The 19,354-nt window shown below is 40.3% G+C and overlaps 1 protein-coding gene across 7 annotated transcripts in view; it reads right to left on the reverse strand.

Moving 5' to 3' along the window:
- Positions 1-19,354, reverse strand: part of TNIK (TRAF2 and NCK interacting kinase) — a 430,959-nt gene that overhangs the window by 170,659 nt on the left and 240,946 nt on the right. For all 7 annotated transcript variants that reach the window (XM_043995975.1, XM_043995980.1, XM_043995978.1 and 4 more), the window contains exons 5-7: positions 18,689-18,799; positions 15,869-15,959; positions 12,078-12,208 (exon numbers count right to left, since the gene is read on the reverse strand). In XM_043995975.1, the coding sequence (XP_043851910.1) occupies positions 12,078-12,208; positions 15,869-15,959; positions 18,689-18,799 (333 nt within the window). The remainder of the gene's footprint in view (positions 1-12,077; positions 12,209-15,868; positions 15,960-18,688; positions 18,800-19,354) is intronic.

The raw sequence follows: 19,354 nt of genomic DNA on the forward strand, positions 1-19,354 counted from the left end.
AAAGTCTTAATGCAGCTTTAAACTCCAATAACTTAAAACTACACTAAGACTTTTGGGACATTCTACCCAAGCCCCTTTTTCTGACATTGAAAGCCTTTCAAACTGTGGCTCCAGGATACCTTTCTAGGCTGGTTGCTCCATTACTCCCTTCCACATACTCCGCGTTCAAGCCAAACTAGCCTTCTTGCCATTCCTCAAATATTTCTGCCTCTGTCCTGCATTGCTGGCATCCTTTCCCTCCTTATCTCTGCCTTGTTTCCTTCAAAGCTCAGTTCAAGAGCAACTACCCCCTATACCGCCCCCCCAGTTATCTTTTACTTATTTATTTATTGTGTATATACTTTACATATTCATTTATATATCTCTTCCTGATAGAATGGAAACTCCTTGAGGGAAGCTGTTATTTGATTTGGTGAAGGGAGGTGGTATACATATCCCCAGGTCTAAGCCCAGTCCAAGCTGTCATATAGATGGTGCTTAACAGACACTTATTGATTGACTGATTGATTAGGAACAAGACTTAATATACTGACACTACCCAGTCACCATTGAACAGCCATCAAATTCCATTAGCTATTTAGCTAGAATGATTCCAGACAGGGTGATTAGGAGGTCAAAGGTTGTAGATCCTGCTTGCTGTTCCTCATTATCTCTGATTCTCCAAAAGCAGAGGTCTCTATTATACTTCCATCATCACCAAAGGAAAGCTCTGCGAAGGAGGGACTTGTTCTCAAATTTGTTGACTGGTTTCAAATCACTGAGAAGCCACATGCGATTGCTGCTAATTTCCAGGCAGGACTTTCCAGTTTTAAGCACAATATACCATCTGAAATGTTAAACCTTTATAAGTAACTGGCAGGTACAAAGTAATAAGTGCCCCTGGCCAAATTCTGGGGTATTTAGGAGGGCAAACATTTGAGCAAGAACCAAAGATGGAAGAAGTAATAAAGTATTGAATAATAAAGTAATAAAGTATCACAACTCTGAAGTGATACTGCTAAAACACAGGACACTTCCTGACCTTCCACTACTCAGAAAGTTCCAATGGTTTCCTATTGCCTTTATAATACTGCCTCCCAATGCCCTCCCAGAATATGTCATTTAAAGCACTTCATTCACCCTTTGTTGAGAGCTTGCCTTTCCAAATATATGATGCACTACGCCCCTTCACTCGCTCTATAGTCCAAAGAGGTCTTTTCCCTGTTCCTCACACACAAGATTCCATTGCCCATTTCTGCATCTCTGAGCAGGCTGTTCCCCATGCCTGGAATATACTCCCTCCTTACCACGACACCTTAGAATCCCAAGCTGAACTAACTCAAGAGCCGCCTCCTCCCTGAAGCCTTTCCTGACCATCCCTCTTTTTGTCAGAGTCGTCCTTCTAGAAAATACTTTGCATTAGCTTTTAATAAGTTCAAAACTACTTTTTGATTAATAAGCATTTATTTTCTCTCCTCCCTATTGCCTACTCCTCCTCACAAATACGCCTGGTCAGGCAAAGTAAATTCCTACACTGGCCATACATATCCCACAGTGGATAGCTTCTTCCACACCAGAGAGTCAGTCACCTCTCTGATGAGAAGCAGGTAAGTAGCTGCTTTGTCATTGGTCCTCTGGACCCATGGTTAGTCTTTAGATTAAAAAGAGTTCCCAAGTCTTTTAGAGGTGTTTATCTTTTTTTTTTTTTTTAGGCAATTGGGGTTAAGTGACTTGCCCAGGGTCACACAGCTAGTAAGTGTCAAGTGTCTGAGGCTGGATTTGAACTCAGGTCCTCCTGAATCCAGGGCCAGTACTCTATCTACTGCGCCACCTAGCTGCCCCCTCAGAGGTGTTTACCTTTAAAATGTTATTGTCACTGTATAAATAGTTCTCACTCTGTTAACTTCAATCTGCATCAGCTCCTATAAGTATTCCCAGGTTTCTCTGAAACTATCTCTTTCTTCATTTAATGGCAAAATCCTTTTCATGACATTCACATGCAAGAATTTGTTTAGTTCTTTACCAATTGATGAGTAATGCCTTAGTTTCCAGTTCTTTGTCACTAAAAAAACATAGTGGCTTTAAATACTTTTTACAGCCTAGCACTTTATCTCTTTCCTTAATTTCTTTGTAGTATTGGACCTATTATGATTTTGTATTTACTTATATATGTATATGTTGTCTGCTTTGTAAGCCCCTTGAGGGTAGTGACTGTTTCATTACCTTCTCTGTATTCTTAGTACCCAGGCACTTTTTTCCCCTTCAAACCAAAGGAACAATCTTCCAAATTGGCTGCACAGCATTTGCACAACCCCCTGGATGTGTGCAGATGCTATGGTTTCTTTGAGAACTCCATTTTCTATCATAGTTAGGATCATTTTCCCTGAGATTATCTCATTTTTCAAAAGCAGCATTGATATTCCTGGCTGCACACCCAAAGTCATTTGCAAGCTATGCTCATCTGCCTGCACTAGGAAGCAAGAAACGCCCTTGACGTGTCTTGTTTAAGCCTCTGGATCCATTAGTGAATCCCAGAGACACTTTGGAACTTAAATATGGGAGAAAACGCTCCAATTAAGAGTGGCAAGATGACTCCTGGGAGAAGAGAGAGGCATGAGGGAAAAACAAGATGGAGAACGAGTCAGGGAGAGATAAGTTTTCTTAGTGGCCATGGTGTGACTCATTTTGGGCAGAAGATGGGTAATTCATTATTCCAGTGGCACTTTGCAGGTTAGTCTATGGCATGATTAATAGCTTAGCAGTGTGTGGTGTGTGTGTGTGTGTGTGTGTGTGTGTGTGTTACAAACACAACACAAATTCCAGTGCCTCAGTGGAGGCATAGCCCAATATGCATCTTCTCACTTGGTGGGTGGCCAGCTGGCAGCAAGATGAGATCCAACTTGAAAAAAGCTAAAAGGATTGTTCTTATATAGGGTTGAGAAGATGTTCTGAGGAATAAAAGCTGCCATTCTACTGGGAACACCAGTACCAAATGGAGAAACACCAATGACTGAATCATGGACTCTTTCCTAACACAACTCTTATAATCTTTATTTAATTTAGCAAACCCATCTAATGATAGTCTAATGTCTGCAGTCCTGGAGCTTTGTCTCTATAGGAGTCACACACTGAAAGGCACTAGTATATAGTAAGTTTCAATGGTACAGACAATTGAATTCTTGTTATCAGTGGAACGTAATGTCTTTGATAGGTGTGATCTGGGAGAATTTTTTGGTTATACCTCTAGCACCTATCAAAATATCTAGCTCACAACAGGGCATTGCAAAATGCTTGTTGATCAACTGAATGTAATGACTTTCAATAGGTCCTTTGTTGAAAAATTCCAGCATAAATGACACCATGAGATATTTTCTCATATGACCTTAGCCGAAGAAAGTTCATCTAGATTTCTATTTTTAGTTAATGTCAAGTGAAGAGTCAAAATAATTAAAGAGGTACAACCATAGACAGGAATCTCATCCTATCTTTGGGAACCACAACACTCAGAAGCCTGTGCATTTAGAAAGGCATTGGGGAAAGTCATGTGAAGAACAAGGCACAGGATTGGAGAAAATGGGGCAGCTAACTAGCCAGGGAGAAAACAGAAGACAAAATGGTGGCTAGGTTCTCAGCTCTGGTTATCATCTAGTTCTTGTGCCAAGTAGAAACCAAAGTGCTCTCTACAAAGAGCTGAGGGAAACCAAGGGGAAGCCACAATACTCTTGCAACACTCTTTGTTCCCATGCCAACACTCTGCCATGAGTTACTTGATATATGGAGCTCCAGGTGTTTTGCAGAAACAAAGTTGTTAACAGGGAGCTGAGAGCAGCACTCTACAGGAGACAAGTGGGGAATATTCATTCCCCACTGTTTAATGCAATGTCCTTGATTTGCCTCACTACCTTGTTTTAGATGCCTTTATGGGTGATTTTACATGTCAAACTGGTTCAACCATTAAGAAAGGAGATTGGATTGGAGATCCAACCAGAGGATGGAATATAATTTACCCCAAATCCAACTCTGACCCATAATTTGGTGAACAGCTAAACAAATTCTGATATGTAAATGTAATAAGATATGATTTTGCCATTAGAAATGAAGAAAGAAGATTTAAAGCTATTGTTGGAGGATAAGGGATGCATGGATAATTTCTGTGTAGGATACAGTTTACTTTTATAGATTAGTAATAATCATATTTCCTTAGTTTCCCCATCTACATCATGGGGTTAAGATCCCTCAAGCTGGAAATCCAAAGACTGTAGATGAGATGAAGTCATGGAAATAGAGACATCAACCATATTTTATCAGAAATCGAGGAACATGGAGTTCAATGATACATTCTGGTCACTCATCAAGACTCTGATAAAAATCAGAGTCCTTGGGGGCAGCTAAGTGGCACAGTGGATAAAGCACCGGCCCTGGATTCAGGAGGATCTGAGTTCAAATCCAGACTCAGACACTTGACACTAGCTGTGTAACCCTGGGCAAGTCACTTAACAACCTCATTGCCCCACAAAAAAAAAAAAAAAAACAACAACAACAAACAAACAAAAAAAACAAAAACAAAGAATATACTCAAGTCTTGATCATATGCTCTGAGGAAAGGGAGAGATAGAATAAGTCAAGATAATCCAAAGTCAGAAGATTCATAGAACTTTTGAGCTGGAATGGGATGCCAGTGGTCATTAAGTTCAAAAATGCCCTCAAGAGCATCCCAGATAAGGGGTCATGCAGCTCGGACTGGAGACCTCAAAAAAGTGAATGGCAGGAGGGGGATCCAGTGTTTCCACAGGCTCTCCTCTTTCTACACTATCAGAATTCCCTGCAGTTTTCATTAGCTTGAAAATGCCTTACTTAAGCTAATCCTCATGAGAACTCATGTTCCTTTAGAAGAGTTGGCGCCACCATTCATGATGACTGTAATGAATAAGGACCTATCCTTGGATTATAAGCTGATTGTGGCAGTGGATAGAGTGCTAGACCTGGAGTCAGGAAGACCTGAATTCAAATCTGGCCTTAGACACGAACTAGCTTTGTGTCCCTGGACACGTTACTTACTTAACCTTGGTTGCCTCAGTTTTCCCATCTATAAAAAGAGCTGGAAAAGAAAACAGCAAATCACTCTAGCATCTTTGTCAAAAATCTCTCTAGCATCTTTGTCAAAAATGGGGTCATGAAGAGTCAGATACGACTAAACAACAACCCACATATCAAAACAAAAAACTTATTCTTGTATAGTGATGTTCTAACTATAGCTCTTCTAAGGTAAAGCACAAATAATGATGATGATGATAATTATAATAAATAATGATCATGATAGTATTAATATTTTACAGATGAGGAAACTAGGTTCCCAAAGGACAGAAAGATTTGTCCATTATTACTCAGGTTGTAAGTTTCAGATCTGAGATTTGAACCCAGATCTCTTAGGCACAAAGCCCAGTGATCTTTCAAGTGATTACACAGCATGCAGACCAATAGGTTATAAAAATATGGGATTATGGATTTAGAACTGGAAGGGTCCTTAAGAAACCATTAAGGGGCAGCTAGGTGGCACAGTGGATAGAGCACCAGCCCTGGAGTCAGGAGGACCTGAGTTCAAATCCAGCCTCAGACACTTAACACTTACTAGCTGTGTGACCCTGGGCAAGTCACTTAACCTCAATTGCCTGACTAAAAAAAAAAAAAGAAACCATTAAGTCCAATTCTCTGATTTTACAATTGAGGAAATTGAGGCAAAGAAAGATTAAATCACCTTTCTGGAATCACATAGCTAGTGGTAACAGTGATAATATCATTTATACAAAGCTGTGAAATTTTGCAAAGATCTTTACAAATATTATGATGATTTTATTCCTACAACAACCCTGGTAGTTGGGTGCTATTATTAGCCCCGTCTTACAGATGAGGAAACTGAGGCTCAGAAAGATTAAGTGACTTGCCCAGGGTAACACAGTTTTTCAGGTGGGATTTGAACTCAGTACATTCTGACCTCAAGTCTGGTACCTATCAATTATACCATACTGCCTCTCTAATTGAGCACCAAAGCACTCATTTTTGTAACCTGCCTCATTAAAGTTATTTATTTATGAATTTTTAACAAAGTCTGAAGCTTGCTTGCTTGTCAGTTTCCAGGGAGAGTGGAAAAGGGTGAGGAGATGTTAAGTGTGGACTTTAAGAATGTCAGTGTGGATACCTTATGGAGGACCTAAGTCCCAATACTTCACAGCCGTCTATCAGTTTATTCTTTCATATACACACTGGAGGGGATGCAGGGTGCAGGAGAAAGCTGTCTCCCTCTGGAGGAAGAGGACTTGGATTCTAGTCCTGCTGCTCTCACTGTATGATCTGGGACAATTGACTTAGCCTCCCCAGGCATCAGTGCACTCGGACACAATACCGGATATGGTCACTAGGGGCCCTTCTATCTCTCAACCCATAATTCCAATTGTGCCTCATAATAGCCCCGTGACATAGACAGGACTGGGATTATTATCCAGAATCTACATTATAGAAACTGAGGTTTAAAGACATTAAACAAGAGGGAGCATGGTATACGGGAAAGGGCTGGAATAAAGTAGGCAGGCCTGTGTTAGAATCCTGACTCTAACACTCACTTGATATGTAACAGAGTCCAGGTCACTGAGCCTTAATTTCTTCATTTATCAAATGGAAATAATTCCTGTGATATCCATCACCCTCATGGGATCATTTTAGTTATCAAATGAGACAAATATATAAGCCACTCTCTAAACCTTATGACACAAATATGTATCTATATGTATAGATATATACACACAAACATATGTATCTATGTGTAGATATGTATGTATAGGCATATGTATATGTATAGATACACAAACATATATCTATATGTATGTCTATATATACAAGTAAATGGTTTAAGATTTATACATATACATATACACATATGCATATATTATTGTTGTTGTTCTGTTGTTTTCAGTCGTGTCAGACTCTTTGTGATCCCTTTTTGGGATTTTCTTGGCAAAGATACTAGAGTGGTTTGCCATTTCCTTATCTAACTCTTTTCACAGATAAGGAAACTGAGGCAAATAGAGTTAAGTGATTTGTCTAGGGTCACACAGCTACTAAGTGTCTGAGACCAAACTTGAACCTAGGTCTTCCTGACTCCAGGCTTGGCACTCTATCTACTGTGCCACCTCGGTGCCTCCCCCACATATATGCATATATGTATAATATAAAGGCTATCTAAATAAGATACAGATATGTGCAAATATATACAGATATGAGTACATATATGTATAGCTAGCTAGATATATAATCTGCTATGATTCATACTAATTATAATAAGTATAATATAATAAATTTCTTATGGTCCAATGGTAAGCACCATCACCATCAATAGGAATGACCTAAAGAGAAAGCATTTCCATTACCATGGACAGTTGCCTAAGTAATTCTATATAGCATCTGTCATGGGTAGCTAGGTCAATCAGAAAGACCCAAATTCCAATTCTATAAAGGACATTTAATAGCTGTGAGACCCTAGGCAAGTCACTTCTGTTGGCTTCAGGTTCTACATGTGTAAAATGGGTGTAATTATAGGACCCAATTCACAAGGATACTGTGGGGATCAAATAAGAAAATATAGAGAGAAATTTTAAAAATTTAAATTGCTACATAAATTCTCGTTATTATTTTGATTGTTATTTACAACGTCACAAACAAATGGAATGGGATAATGATGGTGATGAGAATGATGATAAATGTGTATAATGCTTATATGTTGCAAATTTATTTCTATTTTCTCATTTGAACATATGGGACTATTGATGAGCTCTCGTGGTCCCAGGGAACTCCCAGAAAATTCCTTCTACTAAAGCATCTTTAAAATGCTTTACATACACTATCTACTTGGTCATCCCAACATTTCTGAGAGGCTGATGCTTTTATTCAATTCATTTCACAGCTGGGGGACAGAGAAATTAAGGGAACTGCCTGAGGAGGGATTCAACACCAGATCCAATGACTTTGAGCCCAGAATTCTATCCACCGCCCCACGCATTTCCTAGATAAACAATGAGCCCTTGTAACTTATGGTCCACAAGAAGGCTCCGGGGTCAGAGGATTTGCATTCAAATCCTGTCTCTGATGCTCACAAGCCTGGTGTGACTGGAAAAATCTCTTCCTGCCCTGAGCATCAGTTTCTTCATTTGTAAAAACAATGGAGTTGGCCTAGATTGCCTCTGAGGTCCCTCCCATCTCAGGATCTAGGATCCTAATAAAATAAAATACAAAATTTACAAATACAGAAGCACATACCAAAATAAAGCAGCCTCGGAATTGAATTGCAAACTGGTTTTTTTTATTATTAATTTAGATTCTTTTGAACATTTATCATCAAAAGGGAAAGCTTTCATTTTTGTCCCACATACTTATCAGGGAAATGAAACCTTTCCGTTGACTTGAAGTGTTTTGACAGGCTGTCAGGAAATGAGAAAGAGAAGGACCTCTAGGGGAAAACGAGCACACCAGACAAATGAGATTTTTCATGTTATTGCCTGATAATAGGGTAGATTCGGGGCAGGCTGTTTGTGGTCCATGCTCTAGAGCAAGCACTGTCTGTTTCCAATAAATAACCATGAGCTTAGCCAATGGCTTTGCTTATGAAACCTCGGGAGGCTTGATTGACTTAATTCAATCTTTGCATTTGTGGTGGCCATCTTGAGAGACACTTTGGCCAAATCCTCCCAGAGCCTTGTCATACCCCACTCCCACTATGAGACCCTACAATTACACCTTGTCTTCACTTCGAAGGAAAGACCTTTGACTAGAGGGGCTCCAAGAAATGGCCAAGAGGTTTCCAATTATATGTGGTTCAGAAACACCCTCTAGCAAATAAGGCAAGAAAGTACAGCAAGGGATTTTGGGAGGACCAAATGAGGGGTCATTAAAGAAGTCTCCACCTCCACTGAGGACCCTGTTCTAGCCCCTTCAGGGCCAACCCTCTGGCCTCTGAGAGCATAACAGAACGCCCCTGCGTAGAACTGAGGGGAAATATTAATAACAAAAATAATAACGATCATCATTATTATATCTAATATTTAGATAAAGCTTTAAGTTTCCCCAAGTTCTCTCTATATGTTACCTCATTTGATCCTCACAACATCAATGGAAGAGATTACCATTCTCTCCATTTTACAGAGGAGGAAACTGAGGCAGACAGCAGTTAAGTGACTTGCCCAGGGCCACACAGCTAGTGGGTAGCTGAGGCTGGATTTGAACTCAGGCCTTCCCGACTCCAGGTCCAGCATGCATCCAGCAAAAAATTCTTAAGAGTTAAGATAGTTTCAAGTCTTCTGTTAGTCAGTGGGTCCAAGCCCATCCATTCCCACTCTGCTGCTATCCTGCCCTTTGTGATCTCATCTCCTTTTCCTTCTCTATTGAACTTGTCCAAAAGGAAGGGTTTATTGGGGGGGGGGGACAGGGTGACTCTCTACTAGACTGAGAAGTCACAGAATGTCCACTCCAGAAGCCAGAGCTAGCTGCACTTAGAGATGGGTGAAAGGCTCTGTTTAGCCAACCTACATCCTCTCAGGGGATTCTGTTAGCTGTTTTACACAATGCCAACATAGATAGGCAGCCACCAGTCATTGCCAAGCATGCCATTGCTAGAAAAATGGTATTGTACCTCTAAAGCAGGGACAGCTTAGAAGCTGGATCCTGTGTGCCAATCAGGACAACTCGAGAGGGATTTAAAGTTTAAATAATTGAGCCACTGCTTCTCTTTCATAGTTTAAACAAACCATATTTGTTTTGGTAGGAGATGAGTATTTGTCATCTGCTATTTTCCATTAGACCCTTGTAAAATTCTCCTATTGACTAAGTTTAAAAGGAGGAGGACATTTAAAATGTGGAATGTGGTGGTCTTTCAAACTTGTCTTCCTCCAAAGAGACTCAAAGATTGGTTGCTGCCCTGAGAGATATGTCATGAAGCCTTAGAGAAGTTTGTGTTTTCCTGACCCAGTTTTTAACATTGATTTTTTTTTTCAGGGCAATAAGGGTTAAATGACTTGCCCAGGGTCACACAGATAGTAAGTGTCAAGTTTCTGAGGCTGCATTTGAACTCAGGTGCCTGGATTCCACTGGCTCCATATTCACAATTTCACCAAACCCTGCTGCTATTTGTGGTGGTAAGAAGTGCTAGAGACATCTAAGACTGTTAAATTAGAGCCTCAGCAATCAGGCTCAATAGAAGGACACTCAAAACCTCTACTCTCACGTGCTTTGGGCGAAGGTGGCAGAACTCATTGCTCTACTTGGATGCTGGGCGAGTTATTATTAGCAGCTTCTCAGGTTGCAACATGAAGCCAAGAACAGTCCACTGAATTTCAACTGACCACTCCAATATACAACACACTTTAGGCACCATACGGAAGCTACTCACACCCTATCTCTCCTCTACAAAAAGTAACTCAATAATAGGGCCCTTAGCAATGAGACTTTATATAATACTAGGGACTTTTGAGTTTGACTATTTTAAGTTGGGAGATGACAGAAGACAATGAATGCATAATTTAGTGTAAAATGAACATGAAAAGAAAGGAATATAACTGCAAGGATTGTTTGCCATAAATATGAATGATCAATGAAATGGAAACCTGTTTTTCAATGCCACGAGGACAGAACAAAAGTTCAGCTTAGTGGACAGAGAAGACAAGCCAGAAATGTTGAAAGCATTTTTCTAAATAAGAAATCAAATATTATGGGAGATTTTAAAAATACACGTGAACATCTTAAAATATATTACCCTAGTTTGGCTATAACCTTGTGAATAACAACAGCAACAACAACATGTATCTAACATCCAAATGTTAACAAACTTTGTTTTGTGTACATTGTGCCATTTGAGCTCCACAACTATCAAGTGTGAGGTCAGTGCTAATCATGGTTCCCAGCCATCTCTGAAGATCCCAACAAGGAGGTCAATGGAGAGACATAAGCTTGGCACACATCAACAAACTACAGCACCTTCCAAATGAAGAAATAAGCAAAAAGTAGCATGACAGATATCTGTATGAATGGAGCCAAGAATGAGGGATAACAGATGGGTAGCCTGGGTGGTGGTGGTAGTAGTAGTAAGATAGTAGTAGTATCTTTATATAACACTTTAAAGTTTGCGAAGTGCTTGACAAATATGATCTCATTTGATTCTCACAATAACCCTGAGAAAGAGCTGTTATTATGATCCTCAATTTATAGATGAGGAAACTGAGGTAGATGGATATCAAGTGACTTGCCTTGGGTCACAAATTACTAATTGTCTAAGGTCAGATTTGCACTCAGGTCTTCTTGATTCTAGATCCAGTGCTCTAGCCACTGTGCCATCTAGCTGCCTTTGGTAGCCATAAAATGAGGGACAAAGGAGGGAAGGAAGAAGGGAAAGGGGAAGGGAGGGAAAAAGGAAGGAGGGAAGGAAGGAGAGTGGAAGGAAGGTAGGAAGAGAGAAAGAAAAAAGGAAGGAAGAAAAAAGAAAGAAAAAGAAGGGAAGGAAGAGAAAGCAAGAAGGAAAGAAGGAAGGATAAAGAAGTATAGGAGGGAAAGAGAGAAAGGAAGGGAGGAAGGAAGGAAGAGATAAAGAAAAAGGAAGAAAGAAAAAAGAAAGGAAAGAAGGAAGGAAGAAAGAAAGAAAAAGCAGGAAGGAAAGAAGAGAAAGAAAGAAAGAAGTGTAGGAGGGAAAGAGAGAGAAAGGAAGGGAGGCAAGAGAACACTAACCTAGAAGATCTCTGGAAGGATATACAGGAGGACATAGCCAAGAGTCACAAAGAATGACACGGTCATATTGTACTCTATGGAAGGACATAGCCACATTGATGTTATCCATGGATTCATTGGAGTCCTGATGTATTAGGTCCAATTAAGTATCCTATGATTGATTATTTTTTATTTCTCCCTTTTGCATATGTAACTACCCTGCATACAGTAAATGCTTAATAAATGTTGACTGAATAAATGTACTATTCACTCAAAGACACAAGAGGATCCTCCCATAGAAGGTTCCAGAATGGGAGGTTTACTTTGATTCTGAAAGCAATGTGGTTGAGAACTCATACCTTGAAATCATAAGTGGCATCAGGATTCTCATCACAGGCAATAACTTCTGGGGCCATCCAATAGGGTGTGCCAATGAATGTATTTCTTCGACCTACTGTTCGGTCTAACTGGGCACTGACGCCAAAATCCACTGGGTAAGGAAACACAGACACATACATATTAAGCATGAAACCTTACAATCAATTTGGGAACAAAAATAAAATGGCGGTCTCCAGTTGGATACTTCATGGGAAAATAGTTCTTACTAGCTGAACATTTACTGAAGCATCTAGCCTGAAAGTCAAGGATATTCTTAATCTTTGGTTTGTCCTGGAAGCACCTTGCTAACAACAGAGGGGAGCAATCCTGGGTGTTTGCATCAAAAGATGGCACAGGAAACACCCTGCATTTAATCAGGGCAGTTGTGATGAGTCAGTATAGCATAATGAGTAGGCTAGCCTTGATGTCCTTTCTAGGTATTAGAACCTCAACCTGAACTTTTGGAATGTATCCAAGTCTTGCTCCTGCCTTTGATATATACCATGTATGGGCCACTTCCATTAGGGAGCTGGCCCATTTGCTTGCGAATGTAAATAAAGGCCTTTGATACTTCTCCAACACTGAGTCCCAGAAATTTTTAAATGGGGTTTCTCACAATTTTGGCACCCAGAATGGGGCTAGTTTTATGAAATTATGATTTGAAAGGAACCCTTTGCCAGGCCTCCAAGTCCAATTCTCCCTGACAAGGACTAAGCTCTTATCAGGGGTCTGGTGAGAACTGGGCATGGAGGCATGGGTGGTTCCAATTAAGAGAAGGGTCTGGCGCAGTTGTTGGAAAAGTCTCAAATGCAGATGGATTAAGTGAGCTGAGAGAGAGAGAGAGAGAGAGAGAGAGAGAGAGAGAGAGAGAGAGAGAGAGAGAGAGAGAGAGAGAGAGATTGTGTATGTAATGCTGGCCAAATCCCTTCACTTGTTAAGAATACAAACTCTAAGGCTATAATTTACAATGAATTGCAGACCTGCATCAGTGGAGGGAGTTTCCATATTGGGAGTTTTTCCCACTGATGAAATCACAAACAAAGAAAAAAACAAAAAAATATCAATTTTGGGGGGGACAGACTTTTCTGGGATCCAGATCAATCACAAACACAGAGATGAAACCAAAATTCCACCCAGCCAGTGCAGGGTTGCTTTCCACAAAATAGGTGGTAGGGAGAGGATTTTAGTTTAGCAAACAGGAATTATAAACAGGTATATAAAAATTAGAATCTTCTAGAAAACAATTCTGTGCTTATTTCCATAACTTCTGAAGATTCCTAGGGATGTCTTAAGGGGAAAATGGCAGTATGATATTTCTTTTGTATCTCAATTTTTAAATATATAAAAATCTCAATTTTTAAATATATTTTCTATATGTAACATTTTGCTCCCCAGTAGGACTTCTTGGGTGCACAGCAGTTCGTCAACAGCCAACAAGTATTGCTTAATAGTTTACCCTGAGCCAGGCAGGCACTGTACTACATGCCAGGGATACAAAGAAAACCACTAAAAACCACTTCCTGCCCTCATGTAGCTTTTACCCTATTGCAGAAGATTGTATTTTAATGCGATTATGTTATTTTCATCTTTGTATAACCAGTGTCCAGTACAATGCTTTATAAATGGAAACAGCTTAATAAATGTTGGTTGAAATGAATTGGAGATTAAAATAAACTCTTCAATTGAACATATCATGCTAACAGCAGTTATTGTTGGAGAACAAAGATACATCTGGGGGCATCTTTATTAGAATCATAGAAAACTGGAGTTGGCTTCCAATTTGACCCTTCTTTCTATGATCAAGAAAATGAGGCACAGAAAGGAGAAATCACTTGCCCAAGGTTTAGAGCAGAAAGGGTCATCTGGACTTTCTGCCTTCAAGGCTAGGGCTCTTTCTATGGTACCACGATATGCCTCTGGGCATATTCAACAGCCTGAGACTAGAGCGCGTGCGCTGTCAAAGTCAATTCAGCAAATTCAGAAAACATTTTTAACCTTCTACTAGGTCCAGGACACTGTCCTAGGCCCTGGAGACACAAAAGAAAAAGGAAAAAGAGAGATGGCTCCTTTTTTTCAAGGATCTTCTATTCCATGGAGCAGGAAGAGAGGAAAGGGAAGAGACTGGGTGGTGGGGGAGTGGGATGAAATATGCACACAGATAAATACCTGTGATCTAACTGGAGAAGGCAAAGAATATTGACAATTAAGGTGTTCAGGAAAATCTTATAGGAGGCAGCACTTGAGACCGGAAGGAAAGTACAAATTTTCAAAGTTAAAAATGAGAAGAGAATGCATTTTGGGGGGCGGGGCAATAAGGGTTAAGTGACTTGCCCAGGGTCACACAGCTAGTAAGTGTCAAATGAGTCTGGGTTTGAACTCAGGTCTTCCTGAATCCAGGGCCGGTGCTTTATCTACTGCACCACCTAGCTGCCCCATAGAATACATATTAAGGAAGTGGGTGGTGGTGGTGGTGAAGTAGACAGTGTGAGCTGTGCTGATGCTGCATTTGACTCATCCACTGGTGTTTTTTATCTATGCATTTATTCTGTCCCTCCTCTCTGGAGAGGGGTTGGTGTTAGGGGAGAGAAGGGAGTGAAGATTCTTAGTACCCTGCCCATAGTAGATAATTAAAGAATATCGATTGGTTTGAACTGGAAGGAATGGAAAACAGATGTAAGGTTTAATTCAAGGAATGGCCTTGGAAATGTTGCTCTAATGGACAATAAGTGGAGTGGCTATGAAGGCAACAGTTCCAAGATGTATGGGCTGGCTGGATGATTCTGGTCATAGCATTCAACTAACTATTCAATGTCCCCAGGTGATGCTCCAAAATTCTGAAGTTAGGGAGCAGGTTAAAAAAAAAGGAAACATATCAGGAAAGGGATAGTGATAGGGATAAAGATAAGGACTGAGACAGAGATATGGATAGGGACAGAGACAGAGATAGGGACTGAGATCTGGCTAGGGATAGAGACAGAGAGGGATTGAAATAAAAATAGGGATGTGGAGAGAGGTAGGGATAGAGACAGAGATAAGTGTAGAGATCAGAATAGAGACAGGGATAGCGATAAAAAAAGATTAAGATAGTCTCCAAAATCCAAAGTTGGCAGGATGAAGTAATTGAAATGCATTCTCATTCTATTCTTTAAAAGTGTAATTATCTCTTCCCAAAAGCAATATCAAAAATCTGCCTCCATCAACTGTCAGAGAAACGAGAGAGTCTGGAAGCAAACATTCCTCTGACAGGTGGTGCACAAGGCATCACGAGATCTACATTTGTGTGAAGACAAGGAGATAAAACCAATGAATGTGCGACATCAGTGATTCTGAAAATGCCCGACTGTGAGTGCTTTCGGCAGAAGACCTGGGTTCCATTACAGAAGTATCCTCCCCCTGCCAGGGGAGTTCAGACCCCATGGATACACCACAGCCAACTTTCACACAAACCCATGTCCCCATCACTCCCACAACCTCTTCAAGTGGATGTCAGTACAGAATGCTTGGCAGTTCCTCCCCAATTTAGAGGCAATTTTAGGCATTTCAAGTGTACGACTAACAACCCTGATAAAATAAACAAAGACAAATTGTCAATCCCGCTTCTATTCTTAGAACTGTGAACTCTAAGCCGTGGGTCTCAAATTCAAGATTGTTACAAAAAGAAGCTCAGCTGTGGGCCTGACATGATGTCTATCAAATTCCTTCCAGTTCCCCAGCTTGGCCGTGTCTGCTTTTCCTTGTCGGTTCTGAGAGTTTAAGCAGTGACGATTCTTACCTAGTTTTACTTCAGCATTCTCTGTCAGCAAGACGTTCTGCCCTTTAATATCACGGTGAATCACTTTGTGTTGATGCAGGTGACTCAAGCCCTGGAGAGATGGAGAGCCAGGAAGGGTTAGTGGGAGTGGGCCCCTGATTACAAATAAATCATAACCAGCCCCTACCCCACCCCCACCTTTTCCTATTAGCAAAAATAAAAATGTTTTTAAAAAAAACAAACAAAAAACAGGCAGGCCCAGATGTGCCCACAGGGTTGATTAAACACAAATCTTTCATATGCTCAGGATGATGTTTTAAGTTATGGGACAATCATAAAAGTGAACAGGATTTACTGCTTAGTAATATAACCTTTCTCTCAGCCTGTGGGTAATATAGGTCAAGTTCAGATGAAGCATTCAAGCCTACCGACATCCTGTTTCAGTTTAATTCACTCTCACCCTTTATTCTGAGGCAGCAGAAGGAGAGAATGCCTGATTACAGGTTCAAGTTCAGGCTTATCGTCCTCCTCTTCCTCCTTCTTGCATGATGTTGGAGAAGTCACCATCTCTTTAGCACTGAGCTTCCCCAATAATCAAAGGGGGCAGTTGGAGAAGACAGTCTCAAAAATCTAGCTCTAAATCTCTGCTCTTATTTTGGGAGGTTTAATTTTGCGAGGGTACAATGCAAACCTTCAGAAATCAAGGAAAACATTTTGACTTTTGGTTTTTTTTCCTAGTTTCTGATTAAAATTAAATAATGATGATAACACATCAAGTCATCTCTCCTACATGTGGAGGATGAAAAAAATGAAGAGAGGCTTCAAGATGAGGTGACATGTTCAAGGTCATAAAGCTATAAAGTCAAGGACATTGTCCTTTCTCATAATGTTCAGTCAATAAACATTAAGGGCCTCCTATGTGCCAGACACTGGGAATACAGGTCTGGGAATACAAAAAGAGGCAAGAGACAGTCCCTGACTTCAAGGAGCTTACAATCTAAGCAAACAATAATGCACAAACAAATGACATACATAAATAGGATAAATAAGAAATCATTAAAAGGAGGAAGGCACCAGAATTAAGAGAATTTGAGAAAGGCAAGGCAAGGTGAGGTGTGGAGGAGAGGGGAGGAAAGTAGGAAGGGAGAGAAGAGACAGAAAAAGGAGAAAAGGAAAGAGAAAGGGGAAAGACAGGAAAGGGAAATGCTATTTCCATTGTTGGCATTTATTAGTCATTTTTAGTGCTTCCTTCCCTATGTGACCCTGTGTTCATTATATATAAAAGACAATTATTCAGTGACTACTAAACTCAGAGGTGTTCCATTTCTCCATTGAATTACCCTGATTCCTAGTTCTGGGAGGCTGGAGATCCCCAGGGATATGGCTTTCCTTTCCAATAGCCACATGTCTTTCATTGATTTTTCTGGCAAACCAGAAGCAAATGAAAAATATGAGATGTCACATATTAACTTTAGTTTAGAATCACCAGTTCCCAATATGCCACCCTTTTGATAGAGTTGAGTATGAGCCTCTGTCTGTACACGGATGTATTTTACAATGGAAGATGCACTTTGTTTGGGCTCATTAATTAAATGATCACTAACTCAAGTATTTCTGATTACTATCAAACTTGCCAAGGCATAAAATGTAACTTTTAGGGGCAGTTAGGTGGCACAGTGGACAAAGCACTGGCCCTGGATTCAGGAGGACCTGAGTTCAAATCCATCCTCAGACACTTGACACTTACTAGCTGTGTGACCCTGGGCAAGTCACTTAACCCCAATTGCCTCACAAAAAAAAGTTACTTTTAAAGTAGAAGGGACAACTTCACCCCTTCTAAGTGTGCTTATAATTTTTGTTCTTCTAGGTCTGTCTTTAATCAGTATGGGAAGCTCCCAACATGTAAACTTCCTTCACTGATAAACTAGCAATTCATTTATGAATATTTTGGCACATACGGGAGGGTTTGAAGATTTTTAAAAAAATAGTAATGGTTGGAAGCTGTGCCAATTGAACAAATTTGGGAAATTAGATCTATCTATTTCCCCCATCCCAATATAACAAATGAGGGTATCTCATGCTCTCAAAAAATATCCTTATTAAAGATATTTTAATAGTATGAAGGAAGGAAATAAGCATTTATTAAGCACTTAAAATATGCCAAACCTGTGCTAAGTGCTTTGTAAATATTATCTCATTTAATCCCCACAACAACTATGGGAAATATTATTTGCTATTATATGCTAACATCATCTCCATTTGACAGTTGAGGAAACTGAAGGAGACAGAGGTTAAGTGACTTGTATAAGACCACACAGCTAGTAAATGCCTGAGCCCAGACTGAAACTCAGATCTTCTTGATTCCAGGCCAAGAGCCATGTAGCTACCTACTGCAATTATTTATAACCCTGAAGAGTTCCATGAGGCATCGAGTGACTTGCCCAGGATGATCCAATCAGTAAATGTCAGGGGTGGGACATTTTTGTCCACTATACCATGCTGGCTGGCTATCTAGAAATAAGCAATAAGACTAAACTGTAATAGCCACTTCACCAGGCCTGAATGAGACAACGTATAAGCAGTGCTTTGCAAACTGTACAATTCTCTACCAATGAATGCCAGGTATAATCATCAATTAAGACTCGGACAAGTTTCATGTCATCTTTGACCTGTCTAGAAACTTACTCACTCCCATTGGAATGAACCTTCCCTAATGCCATCATCACCAACAGAGTTTGCAGCCCCAAAGGCAGAGAACACCTGCCATCTGTGCCCCCCTCCCCAGGTTGTCTCTTGTTGATGGCATCAGGAAGCAGAAGCTGGCCCCCATGTGCCTCTTACCCGTAAGATCTCCCGGCAGATGTATGCGATCCACTCCTCCTTCAACGTGTTGCCTTTTGTATTCTTGATCAGATCTGTGACAGAGCCTGCACCACAGAATTCCATCACCAGCTGGCAAAGAAAGGAAGCAAAGGCACAATTAGTATAATTAGGATACGAAGCATCCGTGGGGTTGGCTGAGCACAATGGAAAGCTCTTCAGCCCTCCACCTTGGAGTGCCATTCTTGAGAGGGAAAGTGATCATTAGACAATGTGGACTGGAGGAACTTCTAAGGTGGAAGGAGTTATCAGCTAAATATAAAGTGAGGAAGGGAAATTTTTAAATTTCCAACCACAAAGTTATCATCAGAAATAGAAGGTAATATTCATTGCCCAAATAGGAAAAGGAAGCAGACATACTTCTGGGACATGGCCCATTGCTTGCAGCACTACATTTCTGAAAATCTTAGGCTGGTTTCCACACCATTGGATGGGGAAGATCACCAATTGTCATGGGACCATGGCTAGTGGTGACTTCCCAAGGAACAAAAATACAACAGGGCTTTTTACCTAAAGTTGGTTTTCAAGTGACATTGTATGCTTTCTGAGCAGGGACTATCTGTTTTTAATTAACTTCAGTAAAAGTTCCCAGGAGCTTGGATACATCAAATAAATTCAATAAACAAT

The sequence above is a fragment of the Dromiciops gliroides genome, chromosome 3 (assembly GCF_019393635.1).
Source record: "Dromiciops gliroides isolate mDroGli1 chromosome 3, mDroGli1.pri, whole genome shotgun sequence".
NCBI lineage: Eukaryota > Metazoa > Chordata > Mammalia > Microbiotheria > Microbiotheriidae > Dromiciops > Dromiciops gliroides.